The sequence below is a fragment of the Nanorana parkeri genome, unplaced genomic scaffold (assembly GCF_000935625.1).
Source record: "Nanorana parkeri isolate BGI_ZX_2015 unplaced genomic scaffold, ASM93562v1 scaffold77, whole genome shotgun sequence".
In the NCBI taxonomy this organism is placed as follows: Eukaryota; Metazoa; Chordata; class Amphibia; order Anura; family Dicroglossidae; genus Nanorana; species Nanorana parkeri.
In genome coordinates, this window is record NW_017306345.1 from 1,785,933 (window position 1) to 1,800,865 (window position 14,933).

The following is a 14,933-nucleotide window of genomic DNA, read 5'->3' on the forward strand; positions in this document are numbered from 1 at the left end:
ATTGTTTCTCAGAGACAAGGAACAAGGGTTATGCAGTGCATTACGGGTTCAGGCAAATACTGTCGACCATAATTTTTGAGTTTTACAGAACAGCAAAACCATGAGATCCGCCTTAAACCCAAGGTGGCTCTCAAACTCAAATATTTTGGTAAGCAATTGACAGCAAAAGAAAAAAAAAAACACCACTCAGTTAACTTTTTTAAATGCAGCTTTATTAAAGAGTCATACAACAGTGGTGAGAATTTGCATAAGAGTAATAGGTAGCTCAGGGCCAGTTGCAACAGCTGCAGCTTGAATCAAACACCAGACCAGCTGAACACTGCAAGGGATAGGTCCTTCCAGCAGCACATATGTAGAATTTGTTACTGTTTAATGGATTTACATGAAGTCCATCAGTTTTACCCGCACAGAAGTTAGGATCAACATCATTGCCTGGAGGATCTGGAGGAGGGGTGACTGGAGGTGCAGGTGTTGTACCTCCAGATGGGGTTGTACCTGCAGATGGGGTTGTACCTGCAGATGGGGTTGTACCTCCAGATGGTGTTGTAGGTGGAGTTGCAGTGGTAGTTGTTGTAGTAGTTGGAATATCAACATTGCCCGAACATACTGTTTCACCAGGACAGTTTACGGTGGAACCTAAAAAGGTTACATGTAAATTATTAAGCATTATAAAAATTACAATTTGCTTAAAACTTTAAAATGTATATATAATAAAAATACACACAAATAATGCAGGTCAAGTAAAATAACTATGTACACTGGCAAGCATCATAACGTGAAAAAACAGTGACATTAAGGAGACAAAAATAATGAAAAATACTGCTAACGAGACTGTGCAATATATAAAACAAGCCCAAGGATGCACCTCATTGAATTGAGAGCACACAATGCTAATAGGAGGCCAACGTTATACTATCTAAAAATCACCCTGAAAAAGGTGCTACCCCAAAAACAGGAAATGTCTCCCAAACTGCAATTTATCACAATAAAACAAATACAAGTTTTAGAAATAGTAAATATGAAATATTGTAGTCTTCTATCCAGCCAGAAGATGTAGCTCTAGTCTCTTCTCACATTATTAGCATGATTTCTTTTCATCTGTGCTGTGCTCTTGTTTTATAGAACTCAGAACAGTGACTTATGCCTTGTCAGGAGTCTAAAAGGATTCTATCAGAAACAGGGAACTGTAAAGCAAGCTTTTCGGTGTTATTTTATATAACCCTTAGGCTGGATTTAGGACCCTTTAGGTGCCCATACACCTTACAATTATCTGCAGATTTTCTGTGGTCAGATGGAAAAAGTGCAAGAGATTGGCCCAGGTGGAGATAACTCCATCCACACAGTTAAGTGTAGATGGAGGAATCTGTTGCACCTTTTCCATCTGACCACAGAAAATCTGCAGATAATTGTAAGGTGTATGGCCAGCTTTAGGCTGTACCACAATTGTGGTACAATGACAGAAGTTGTGCTAAGGCAGCCTATTCGTTTGAACTCACCAAAACGCATGTACTATTTCTTTGCAACAGCATGGCGCATTGAGGTGTTACTGAGAATTTATAGCACCTCAGAGAGGTGTATAAATTCTAACAGGTGCATTGTCGATGTTACGGTTTACTGCAAGTGCAGAATTTTAAAACCCCACCTTAGTGCTCTGGGAACCCTTTATCATGTATTAACCTTTTCGCTACCAAATATGTTTTTGCTAATTTTATTGCACACATGTTATAATGCACATTTTAGGCCTGAATATTACCTAAAAACCCCAGAATTATATATTTTCTGAAAGCAGAGACCCTGCAGAATAAAATGGTGGCAGTTGCAATTTTTTATGTGTCATGATATTAGTGCAGCTGTTTATCAAACCCAAATTCAGTGACAAACACCATTTATTTATAAATTAATTTTAGTGCACATAAACACAATACCTATTTTTTGTAAAATTTAAAAGTTGAGGTTGCACAGAGTAAATATGTTAAGTTTCAGAATTGCGTGCATCTGAGAAATGGAAAAAACCATGGTACCCCAGATTTTCCTTAGGCAACACATCAAAACCCTTTACAGGCCATCAGCTTAGAGTTAACAATGATTGTCTCCATTTGGATTCTGAGAGATGTGTATTGTATAGTAAAAAGTGGGAAATATGCAATCCACAATTTTATATGCATGTCTCAGCGCCAATAGAGTGGCCGCCCTGTTAGATAAAGGACATGATACAGGGAGCAAATATGTACTGTAATGCAATCACCCACCAATGTTTATTATATATATTCATTATAAATAAATGTTGTTTCCTTCGGTCTCTCCTATATATTAAAAAGGTTAACTATAGAATCTTAAAATTATATACAATAACCTCATTCATTAAAATGACACTAAACTCGAGTTAAATCTCATCACTCGGATGTAGATCTTCAAACTATCTCTGAATTCATGCCGACACTGTCCTTCCTTATGGAGGGTGGCTACTTTTGTTAGTGATGGTCCCTGTGTGTGTGTGTTAAGCAGCCACTGCTCCAAGCTTCTTCTCTTGGACTGAAATCTCAATACAAATTAGTAAACTAAACCTAAGATTGTAGTCTGTCACACTCCAGCAAGCTTGGAGTGTTGGCTACTTTACAACACACAGGGAACAAATGTAGCCACCCTCCAGAAGGAAGAACATTGTCACCACCAATTCAGAGATGATTTGAGGATCTACAGCTGAGTGATACACGAATAAGATACATTTCTGTTAGTTAGGATATTTGAGTGCGTTTTTAAGATTTAACTACAGGCTTCAGTGTCACCTTAAATGTCTACACCTATATATTCGCCATCAGCATACAATATTTGTAAATATATGTTACAGGTCAACATGTCATACCTTCCAGCAAGGATTTTAGTTTGGTGATTAATGGATATTTCCCCTCGCTGCAGAAAGTTCCCTGGAAATCATCTAAATCTATAGCCCAAACCATGGCACCACCAAATCCACCATCCTTCACAAATCTTACCTAGGAAGCAAACATTAAACAGTATGAACCAGTTTCATTTTTTTCTTTAAGGTAAATATATTCTAAGTGATTTCAGGGTAAAGTGTAGGGCGAAGAAACCACCAATGTTTGAACTACAATCCCACCATCATCATACAAACACTTTTCCAATAACAATATACGTAGTAAGCACTAGATTTTGGCTGCTGCCATTTCCTAAGAACTGAGGCATGGACCCCAAATTGTTAGTATTCTTTCCAGCTGTAGGAGTTAATTTTCTAATCTCCAGTCTTTCTTTACAAATGACAGAGGTTTCGCAGGACAGTTGAAGGGTGGAGAGAGAAGTAACTCTGCATGGTTATTATCCACTAGCTTAAGGGTTAGTTCACACCATAAACTGTGCGTTCTGGTCCGATTCTGGCCAGAACGCACTGCCTCGCTTTGCGGCCGGCTCACTTTTTTGCGGGGCAGGAGGGGGCGTGACGGGCCATTGAAGTGAATGGCACCGTAGCCACGCCCTCCGGCCGCAATGCGATCGCCCACACGGGATCGCAAGGCACATTGTGCCTGCAGTGCGGTCCGTTGCGATCAAAATAGTGCTTGCAGCATTTTGATCGCATGGCATGTTTTTTTCCGGAGCAAGACATATATATTAACAATGGTGGTTTAGTGAAACATCATTATTATGTCGTTAAAGCCCAACACCAGCCAAAACCTTTGCTTAATGCTGACCTGAAAAGGGTTAGAACTTCTCTCAGGATTTTATTGCTTTCTCTATCATCCAAGGGAGATTTTTTTGCAGGTCCTCTTCTGAAGACAGGGTGGCAAAGGGGCAGGAAATCAGTCACAGGGACTGAAGATGAGAGGAAATCTCCCAATGGAGAAACAACTAGCAATAAAACCTTACAACAATCAAAGTGTCTTCGAATAAGAACCATTAGTTCATCCATTCCCATATAAGTCTTTGTCCCTCTGGATTGGAGTAGAGCGCTCACCATTTGCGGTACCATATTTATTAATAAAAACCTGATATTGTTGCTAACCTTACCCTACAGTATCCAAAACTAAAAAACAAAACAATTGGCTGGAATTGGGCTTCATGGCCTCTGCATAATTTAATAATAATTGTTAAACTGTAATGGTTTATTTTGTTTTTGGGACAATAGTTATTTAACCTACAATCATTACAAAAACATAAAATAAATCACATATGTCTATAACTAAACTCTGTCTTACTTTGCATTCGTAACTCTCTTGGTTGTCAAATCCAACCCACTCATTATCTTTACAAGCGTATGGTACCCTCTGGTCTGGAATCCATTTCACCGTGGTCCCCCTAAGCCATGTGCAGATCTAGAAGAATATATGAATAAAAAGTGATAATTACTGTATACAGTCAGTCGGGTTAAAACAATAAAAGACACATTCATCCAAAAGAGAAAAATAAATATATTAAAAACCTGTAACCTCAGAACCACCAACACATAGTGAGAAATAAACCTTCCTGATCCCTTACAGCACAAGTGAAGTCATTTAAAAAAAAATTGCTGACAGGCACGTTTTTATAGCAGAAGAGAATGTGTAAGTGCCTTCTGCTAAAAAAACTCCTACCTGCCTGGCCGCCATCTTTCTTTTTTCTGTATGCTGAGCCGTGCATGCGCAGCTCAGTGCACAGACCCAGCGTGCTGAGATGAAGTAACACATGCGCAGCAGATACTTCATGCCGGCTGGCTAATTAAGAGGCCCAAGATACCGAACCCGAAAGAAGACTGGAAGAAGATGGCAGCGCCGATGACGGAGGGGATGGTTTTACAAGGTACATTGGCCAAAATGTTCTAATATGCATTGCATATTAGCACATTACAGCAAACATTACCAGGGCACTTATTTTTTTAAACAGATTTAACATCCACTTCAAGGCAATCGGATCCTCTCTGGATCAACAATTTACATGTTATTACTTATAAATCGTTATAGCCAGTTATAGTTTGCAGAAAAATATTCAGCCTTTCAAAATCTACTGAGTTGACTAGAGCTAGCTCCTGAGGAAATCTGTTCTACATTGTCACAGTTCTTACTGTAAAGAAGCCTTTCTGTAGTGGGATTAAACCTCTTTTCCTCCAGGTGCAAAGAGTGCCCTCCTGCCATTTGCAATGACTTTATAGTGAATAACCTTTGCACCAAGGTGTCTTTATGGACCATTAATGGTTTTATACATGGTGGCCATATCCCCTCATAATCGCCTCTTCTCTATTAAACTTAATTCAACTCTCTCCAGTTCTGCAACAACCTTTTTTGTGAACTGGCGCCCATAACTGGACTGCATATGTCAGATGAGGCTTTACTAATGGTTTGTTTAGGGGCAAGATCAATCATCTCTCAAAGGTAAATTCCAGCCTTACCTTTTGCTTCCACAGCTGTAGCAACTCCCGTCCTACGCTGAAACAGATTATCCTTAATTTGCTGCAAATAAATCTAAATTTTCCCACAAGTAAAGTGTAATCATACAATTCAATCTTAAACCTGGTGCTAGCAAGGACACTTCTAATGATATAATGTCATGTTGCTGTATTACAATATACCAGAAAATCGGTATACTCCAACAATTACATGAATGTTTTTTTTTTTTAAATACTGTAAAAGTAATCACTCATATTCATACTCGCACTTCTCTGCAAACTTGCATCTCCACAATATAACCCTTTGAAGCTGCAGCAGCTATGTTGAGCCCACCGTCATTTCCTGCCTGAACAACTGGCATGTTCACTTTAGGTGTATCTCAGCAAGAAAACTGATGATGGATGGATATATTCTGATTATCAGCTCCGTTATACCATTATTCAGAGCTATGCTGGATAAATGACAGTTGGAAATATTAGGGGTCTAAACAGACCCCTGATATTTCCCTTTTAAAATAGAAAAAAAGAGATTGAGGACACAGAGTTCTCAATCTCTTTTTCTGCAGCCCCTGTTATAAATGAACAGAAATCCTCTATACTGAGTGTTCCTGTTCATTTATAACATGAGGACAGAGTATGGTTACTATAACCACAATCATGAATGAACAGGAAGTGATGTAGATCACTTACCATTCATTCATAATTGAGGGTATAGTAACTATACTCTGTCCCCAATTATTTACAAACACTCAGCGATCACTGATTCCTGAGTGTTTGTACCTTGCTCTCCATCCTGACAGCTGTCACAGGAGGCTAAGGAGAGCTCGAACTGACAGCTGACTCCTCCCCTGCACAGCCATCTGGCCTCCTGTGACAGTGCTGGCTGTCTTCGCCTACACATTGCTCTCCTCTGATCTGTGACAGGAGGCTGACCGCTGCGGGGGAGGAGAGACGCCGTACTCTCACACCGCTATCCTCCCGCACCGCTTGGCCGCCTGTGACAGTTTCTCTCCTCCTCCGCTGGGACACAGCAGCGCAGGAGAGAAAGCCGGGATGCATTTTGCCAAAAGTGTTATTTTCGGCCGATATGTTGTTTCGGCGGCCGATATATCGGTGCATCCCTAATAATGAGCACAGACCATCTGTTTCTACTACTTTTTGTACACAAAACCACTATTGGGGAAGCTAGCAAGAAGCACTATACACACAGCTATTAGCATTTGTCTGGTACAAATTTACATAGCGTCTTCCAATCTGTTATTAGATATATTCATGTAGAAAAATATCACCTCATAGTAGGCCCAGAAGCCAGCCTCACGAGTGTATGGACCAGCTGATCCTGCTCCAGCTACAGGTATCCCTACATCACATTTGCTAGGATTAGGGTTCCTAAATGTTCTGCCATACGTTGGGAATCCCACGAGGAGTTTTTCAGCTGGAACTCCATTTTCTCTCCAGTAGTTCATTGCAAAATTCTGGTGATGAAAAGATAAAATGATGGAAACATCACATATAAAAGTAGGAAATATGTATAGTTTAGTAAACCAAATAGGTAGTGCTTATGAGAAATCTCTTCACATTACAGAGTCCATAGGCAAGCCAAGAGACCTAATGGTCTGTAGAAATTGTGGTATTTCAATCAGGTACAGGTAAAAATTGATTCTTTACAAAGCAATTTCCCAGAGTAACTTTAAAAGGAGAACTATGAGGTGAGTGATTTCCATTCATCCTCATAGTTAGAGCCGACCTGTGACAAAGAAGCTGTCACAGTTTGGCTCTATTGATTGGGAAGTGAGCAGAAACATGCAGCCAATCCACTTACTTTTGATCGTCTCCCTGCAGTGAGCGGTGACTGTTAGTCACCGCTCCCCGCAGGAATTCCCCCCTCCCCTCTCCGATCCTCCAGCGCTGAGTGGAGGAACGAACGGGGGAGGGGGAGGACACCGCTGGCTCTGCCTCTAGTTAGGCAGAGCCAGCTGTCACTCACGCAGCTGGGTGGATCTCGACAGTATTGTTGTGATCCGTCCCGGCTGCGGCGCTCTCAGTATAGTGCAGGCAATAGCCTGCTATATATGAAGCTTTGGGTCATGGGAGGAGGTTAGTATATGTCCTCCCGTGACCCTAAAGAGAACTATAGGGAAAAACACTTACCCCATAGTTCTCTTTTAAAGTGAGAATTTGTTAGGAAAATTAATATTTGCTTTGCTCTGATCTACTTCTTTAGTAAATGATCTACACTGCTTTGCTCAGAATGGAGAGGTGGCAGTGTCTCTTAAAGTAAAAGCTGCAATAATAATTTCAAAATAAAGAAAATATCTGCACACTGAACACATATTATTCTTTCCAACTAACAATCTTACATTTTTGCAGCAGTTTTTTTATGGCTACCCATACACAGAATGAAGAATGAGTCAAACAAGATTCAGCAAATATTTAACAAGTATTCTGTAATGGGGGGTGGGGAAAGAGGCTGCAGGGACCGGTGTAGCAGCCAGGTGGGTCAGAGGATTGGGTGAGTAGATCTGTTATTATAGACCCTAGTCGGAAGTAGGCACTTAACCCTTGTAGTGCGGGGGTAGCCCCAGTGCAAGGGTTACATTTTCTTCTGCCTGGGGTTCTTTAAATCTTTCATGTCAATTTTTACTGTCACTTCACTAAGTTTATACATATCATGTACTTTGTAAAGCTAGTCGTTTCTTCTTTGGAAATGAGCGAATATGGGTTTTGATGAGTTTTAAAACAAGTCATCACTGACATGTGTAGCTTCAGGCACTGTGGAGCAATTCATCCTCAAGTTCGCAGCAGGAGCACTGAAGTGATCAGCCCTCTCAGTGCCCCCCCCCCCTTTCAGAGCATCTGCTGTGTGTTTACATTAGAGATTGAAAGGCTAAAAGTCCACTGAGTCACTGTTGGGAGAAAAAAGGAGAGCAGAGCTGGTTTGGACAAGGACTTGTGGTCCATTCACACCGGCAAGCCGTGCAAAATCACATGATTGCTGGTGTGCGTTGACAGGTACAGGTTTATTGTTTTGGGTTATACTGAGTGACATAGCATTAAGTTCTATCTGCACAGTGTGGTGCGATGCAGCGGTACCATGTTGCACCACATGCTGGTTTTTTTAAAATACAGCATGCCATACTTTTTTTAAGCACATTGCAGTGCTGCCCAATTTAAATTAGGGAAATTGCCTTGCCTGTGCATTGAGGCTGTGCTGCAAAAAGCATCCAGTGCAACCCCAACACTTGTGGTGTGAATGGGCCCTTAATTGCTCTAGCTGTTGATCTATTAGGTCAGAGATGACTTGTTTTAAAGCTCATTTACTTAAAAATATGTAAACATGTGAATGCCAATAGCCAGGCCAAAGTTACATTTAAAGACTTGTTTGTATTATAAAGAACTTTTCTTACAATATTAAAGTATATTAAATCTCCGTGGTCCGTGGATCCCTGACACAGGGGGCTGTTGTGTCCAGACTGAGTGTCCCACCCACCATGAAAATCGTACGTCATCACGCTGATGAAATCCAGGGTTCTGTGAACACACACGAGAGGACTCTGAGCTGGATGCAGATAATAGTTACAACCTGTTATCTCCTATAAGGCTCAACAAAAGACAAGTTACAATCTTTCACAGATAAAATCTATCTTTAAATACTTCTACACTAATATTTACACTTTATCTGTTATAGGATCAAAATCCAGTGGTTTGTTGGTCACATGAGGCTCCCGGCTTTCTCTGGTGTCGGTCATAGAAGGCTCATTTAATTGCAAGCATAAACACCATTTGCTTAATATATTTCTCCTAAGTTTTCATCTAAGTTGGGCCATCAGCTTGGTAAATATATTATTGAGATATATAGATTATAAAAAGAGTGTGAGATCTATATTATGCATTTCTAAGCTTAGCAAAATCATAGGTATTTCACTTACTTTCCAACTTTTGCAATTTCATATCCAGCATCAATGGTTCCTTTTCCTGCAGATACAGCTGCTGTGACCAGTAGTCGTGGAACATTTTTAGATGCTGCTTCTGCATTAAATGCCGCAAGAATTTCCTGACAAAGAGAAAAAAAGACCACTGACCAATAAAATACAATCTTTGGATTTGTTCAGCTACCCATGAGACATGCATCATGGGGATGAGACTGCCATAGGTAATCCACATACAAAACTTACAGTACTGCACCATTTTTTTAAACTGTGCAATGCCTAAAGGTGAAAAAAATATTACAGCAACAGAGGTCATTTTGACATTTTGTTGTCACCTCTAGTTTAAAAAAAAAAAAGGGGGGTTGCCAATGTAACCAAGCATGTGGTCTCGGGGAGGTCCAATAAGACTGATATACACATACACTATCTGCTGAAATAATTCTTAAACTATTCATTGCCGTGTTGCAGTTCGAGCAGATTACATATAACTTGGATAATGCATGTAGGCTAATTGAATATCTTTTCCTGAGTAGTAGCAAACTCCACCCCCCAAAAAAATATTATATGCAATACTTTTGTAACATAGGGGAAGTAGAAAGCTTTTCAAGCCTGTGAGCAATGCAGTGGACCTGAGAAGCAAGACTTTGAATCAATAAACTTCTCACTCAGTAGCCATATTGTTGTCATACTGGCCTTAAAAAAAGCTGACAATGCCGAGTGCTCTTGTTTCTGTTTATGGGCAAAAGACATTACAGCACCCACCAGAAGAACACTGAATACTTTATCACTCACATCTACATGGGCTTTATACAGTAAATATCATGACCCCCCTTAAACATAATTTTAAAATCATAGCAATTTCACCAATGATGTTAAAGAAATAATATCCGTGAATATAAAAAAAGTATGATTTACTGTAACCCCTACAAAGTCAATAACTTTTTAATTTTCCTACCTCTGTCAGAGTAGTAAATCTTTGCTTGTCCTCAGGTGGACTCCCTCGGGATCCTGGGTACTCAAAGTCAAGGTCAATACCATCAAAGTTATATTGTCGAAGATGTGCGATCACAGAACCAATGAAAATTTTACGGTTGGCAGCAGAGGCAACCATATCTGTGAACCTAAGGATATGAACACACCCAAGATGAGGAAAGTGGTTTATAGAGCATGAAGTGTGTGTTTCATTTCATTAGTAGACTTACTTCTGTGTCCCAAAGTTCCAGCCACCGACTGCCAGTAGTGTTACCAACTTTGAATTCCTAGAACAAATTACAGGGCTCAGAATAAACAATAATTTTATCAACAGGTGTTTTACAATAGCTGGAACAGGGTGAAGTTGATATAGTAAAACTAAAGCTAAAAATATTTACAAAAATGGAGAGATTTTCCACAGCAGCCAATCAGATTGCATTTTTCATTTTTAAGATTACATCTGATAGGTAACTTTATATAGCTTATATCTTAAGACTACCTGTAAATTAAAATATATTTGAAGACACAATGGCATGGAATTTACATTGGTAAACATAGGGATTCCGTTTTGGTGGACCTGAACATAGCTGATCAGAGATAATCAGAGGTAAACAAACATGTCCGCTTACATCAGACTGCCCATAGACCTAACGTGGATTAGTTTATTGCATTTTTTGTCTCCATAACAGATGGAGGAAATACTGAACAGACACGGATGGCCACAAGTAATATCCGATATGTATATAATTGCAAAAGACGTCGCCCATGTGAAGGCAGAACCAACTTGAGAGGATGTATTGCTAAATTTGGTAATTTCTAATACAGTAGACCAAATACCATATCAAATATGAAGGTCTACAAATATTTGGGCAACAATGACCACAAACATAATAACATTTGTGTTAGAATTCATTTACATGCATGCTGGACAAGGAGTTGCAAAAATAAACTTAAGTTTAAACTGTTTGACTTCTGTGTTTTGCATGCTTCCATGCAAAAAAACACTCAGGTGTGAACCAGGCCTTAAGGTTAAACAAGACAAACAACTAAATAGGACTATAAAGAATAAAAAAATAAAAAAAACCTCACACATTACTATGAATAAAATAAAATCAATATGGATGAATAGGAACATTTCCAATACGGGAAGGTGTAAGCTTTAATGCAAATAAAGCAGGGGAAACTGCAGCTCAATACTTCTTGCTGGTTGCTGGGGATGCATGCTTTGTACCGGGGAGGGGTGGGGCTTCTGGTGTCGGAAACTCGTATCTTTGTGGTCGATTGGGTGCTGGCAGTGGATGCTCAAAAACCTGGGTTGGGGGGGATGCTAGTGCCACCTCTGGATCCGGCAGCTGTGTCCGGTGTCCTGCCAAGCTCACTGATGTCACTGGTTGCAAAGAACTGGGTGGGACACCAGCTAGAGCATCCCACTCAGGTCCTGGAAAGCAGTAACGTCAGTGAGTTGGGTAGGACGCTGGCCAGAGCATCACAGGATGCAAAGAGATCTTGGCAACCTGGGATGCTCTGGTCAGTCACCTGCCACCCCCCCAAGTGACCTACTGAGATGCCCCCTAAGGCAACCGCCTCATGCTCCCTCATTATAGAGACGATCCTGCTCATTTAGAATATGGTGTTCAATTCTGGGGACTTCACTTACAAAAAAGGAATTTATGAGCTAGAACAAGAAGTCTAGAGATGTCTGACTGATATATAAGGAGAGACTGCAGAAACAGAATATGTACAGTTTTGAGGAAAGAAGGGAAAGGGGGACAAGATTGAAACCTTTACATACAACAGTGTAAATAAGGTTCAGGGGGAAGTATTTTTAATATATGGATAAGACCAGAACACAGGGGCATGACCTCAAACTAGCAGGAGAAAAGTTCAAAACTTAGAAAGCATTAATTTTACAGAAAGACTAGTTGATGCATGGAGCAGACTTCCACCAGACGTGGCGAGTCAGTCAACAGCAAGTGAATGTAAACATTAAAATATTCAGACAAAATTTTTAAAAAAAGGACAGACTCGATGGACCACTTGGTCTGTATCTGTCGTCACTCTTCAAAAAGTTCCTTCCTAAAAGTTGGAGTTGCTGAAAATATATATGGAATGTAATAAATAAAACAAATCTGCAAAAACAAAGTTAGCACACTGAAGTTAAAGACAGATTTACAATAAAAAACAATAAATCCTAAAACATTTTCACAAGTATATAAACCTGACAAACTCCTAATATATGACTTCTAAAGGATAAATTAGAAAAATATTGTTGTACAAGACAAAAGTAGATCTCTTAACAGCTTCACATTTTTTAATCTGTCTTCACAATGGAGTTGCCAGATAATTTGATAACATTGGAGGAATGTACCCAATGTTCCTTATCTAACATTACATGTCTACACAACTAGATACATTGTTGGAGGAAATGTTTGGAATACTGACTTTTGCTTTAGGTCATTAAACTGTTTGTACAGTACATCATCATTCCACTCATATGGCGCAATCTTGTGCTGATTCATGGTGGCAAAGGCATATATGAGATGGGTGCAGAGCTGCGGGTCAATATTCCCTGGCACATACTTTGCAGGCTCAGGTCGGTATTGTGACCAGTTTGTAAAATAGCAAACCAGCTTGTAGGTAGAACCTAGAGAAAGCAGATAATTAGTGGCAGAAAACAAAAGGGGATTGAAGAAGAAATGTGGGCATAATAAAACTCGACCCTTGCAGTGGGGCTAGTGCCGCACTGCGAGGGTTGAGTGCTTGTTTTGATCTAGGGTGTAAAATTTTAAAAAATGAAATAAAAAAAAGATACTCACCCGAACCTGCCAGTCTGTTGGACCAGTGGCCGCAGTCTCTCTCCCCCTCCAGCGATGGAATGTCCCTCGGCATCCTCATTTCTAATAGACTGCATTAGACGTGATGACCACGGGTCATTAGACCACCAGAGTGGAGGGGGAGAGAGGTTGTGGAGACCAGCCTAGCAGCCAGGCAGGACTAAGGTTCAGATGAATACATCTTTTTTATTTGACACCTTCGACCAAAACGAGCACTTTAACCCTTGCAGTGTGGTGGTAGACCATAATCAATAAAAAATGAACTGGGATTCCCTCCATAATAGTCTTATAATCATATAAAAACTCAAAGTCCTTGGTCCGTAACCCATTAACAATTTTAAAAAGAAAAAAAGCTGCCCTTAAAAGATAAGTCAGCAACAGTGGTTACATAGAAGACCCAGCACACATTATGCAATTTATAACACCAAACACTATGCTTTATGAAATACAATACATAAATAACACCACATCTGGAAAACCCCTTTAAAAAGCACAGGGTTAGTCCCACTGCAAGGGTTACGCTTTATTCTGACAGGAGTTCTTCTTTAAATGTGAATTTCACCTCAGTATGCATTTAAATGAAAAATACACAGGACACAAACACTCCATCAGTGATTGTATTAGCAGCACTGATGTTACAAAGAAAGAGGTAAAGATGGTGAGACAGGACAGATAGACGATTTGGCTTTTTCAAAAATAATTAATTACACAATGCAAGCCTTCATGCAGATATTGTAAAACTTATCAGATATATGACTTACCTAGCTGTACATGGAGCAGCAGGAATAGACCTGTGTAATAAATGGCATCATTTAAATTATTATTATTATACAGGATATATATGATGCCAATGGTTTACACAGCACTTTACAAAATGGAGGGGGACAGCACAGGTACAATACAATTTCAATACAGCAGGTTTAGTAGGGCCCTGCTCATGAGAGCTTACAATCTAGTAGGAGGGGCAAGCTATACAAGAGGTAATAATTGTGTGGGATGGGATAATAGAAGATGTAAAAGGACAGTTATTATGTCGAGGTGTGATATGTTTGCCTGAAGAGATGAATTTTTGAAGGATCGCCTAAAGGCAGACAGAGTAGGACAGCGGTGGGGAACCTCCAGTCCTCCAGCTATGGTGGGCATTGCAGGATTCACACAGCCACAGGCATGACTCCCAGAGATAGATGCATCATGGGATTTGTAGGGTCACCACAACTGGAGGGTTGGAGGTTCCCCACCCCTGGAGTTGGAGAATATTGGGGTAGAGAGTGTCATTGGACGGGAGAGACTCTGCAGAAGTCCTGGATAACAATATCTATAGAACAGCAAGGCAAGTTAATGTAGTATTCAGTTTTACCATTTGTAATCACAGACTATACATTGCATTCAAGGCATTAAAATATCATGCAGACAATAAAGTAAGTGCAATGCCAAGCATTATGATTTGTGTCTCTTACCCGCCCAAAGCAGCATTTTCCTCATGTCTCTCCGTCTGTCTCAGCACTAATTGAATATGGTTGGTACCTTTTATAGAGAAAACAATGGCTGGTATCACTGTGGGAGTTCTACAGGTGCGTGGGTTCTGGCTAAAACATATGCTTACAGATTACGAAGATAAAAAGGAGAACCACTTTGGCAACACAACAGGAACAATTGTAAGACTGAAACAGATGATGTGACAGAGGGTTTCAGGGTGGCTGTGGAGAAACAAACTTAACAAAATACTAAATATAATACTCTGCAAAACTTACGCTACTATATCAAATGCATTACTTAACTCCTTCACGACCTATGACGGGATAATCCCATCATGAAGTCTGAAAGGGT

General features: G+C 40.0%; 1 protein-coding gene across 1 annotated transcript; it reads right to left on the bottom strand.

Moving 5' to 3' along the window:
- Window positions 1–265: 265 nt before the first annotated feature.
- On the bottom strand, window positions 266–14,710 carry LOC108804888 (acidic mammalian chitinase-like). Its single transcript, XM_018576801.1, has 11 exons — window positions 14,564–14,710; window positions 13,868–13,897; window positions 12,715–12,916; window positions 10,503–10,559; window positions 10,256–10,421; window positions 9,301–9,425; window positions 8,779–8,902; window positions 6,661–6,846; window positions 4,209–4,325; window positions 2,864–2,993; window positions 266–636 (listed from the first exon to the last, which is right to left on the bottom strand). The coding sequence occupies exons 1-11, from the start codon at window positions 14,586–14,588 to the stop codon at window positions 266–268; spliced, it is 1,533 nt and encodes a 510-aa protein (XP_018432303.1). The 5' UTR covers window positions 14,589–14,710.
- Between the last annotated feature and the right edge of the window lie 223 nt (window positions 14,711–14,933).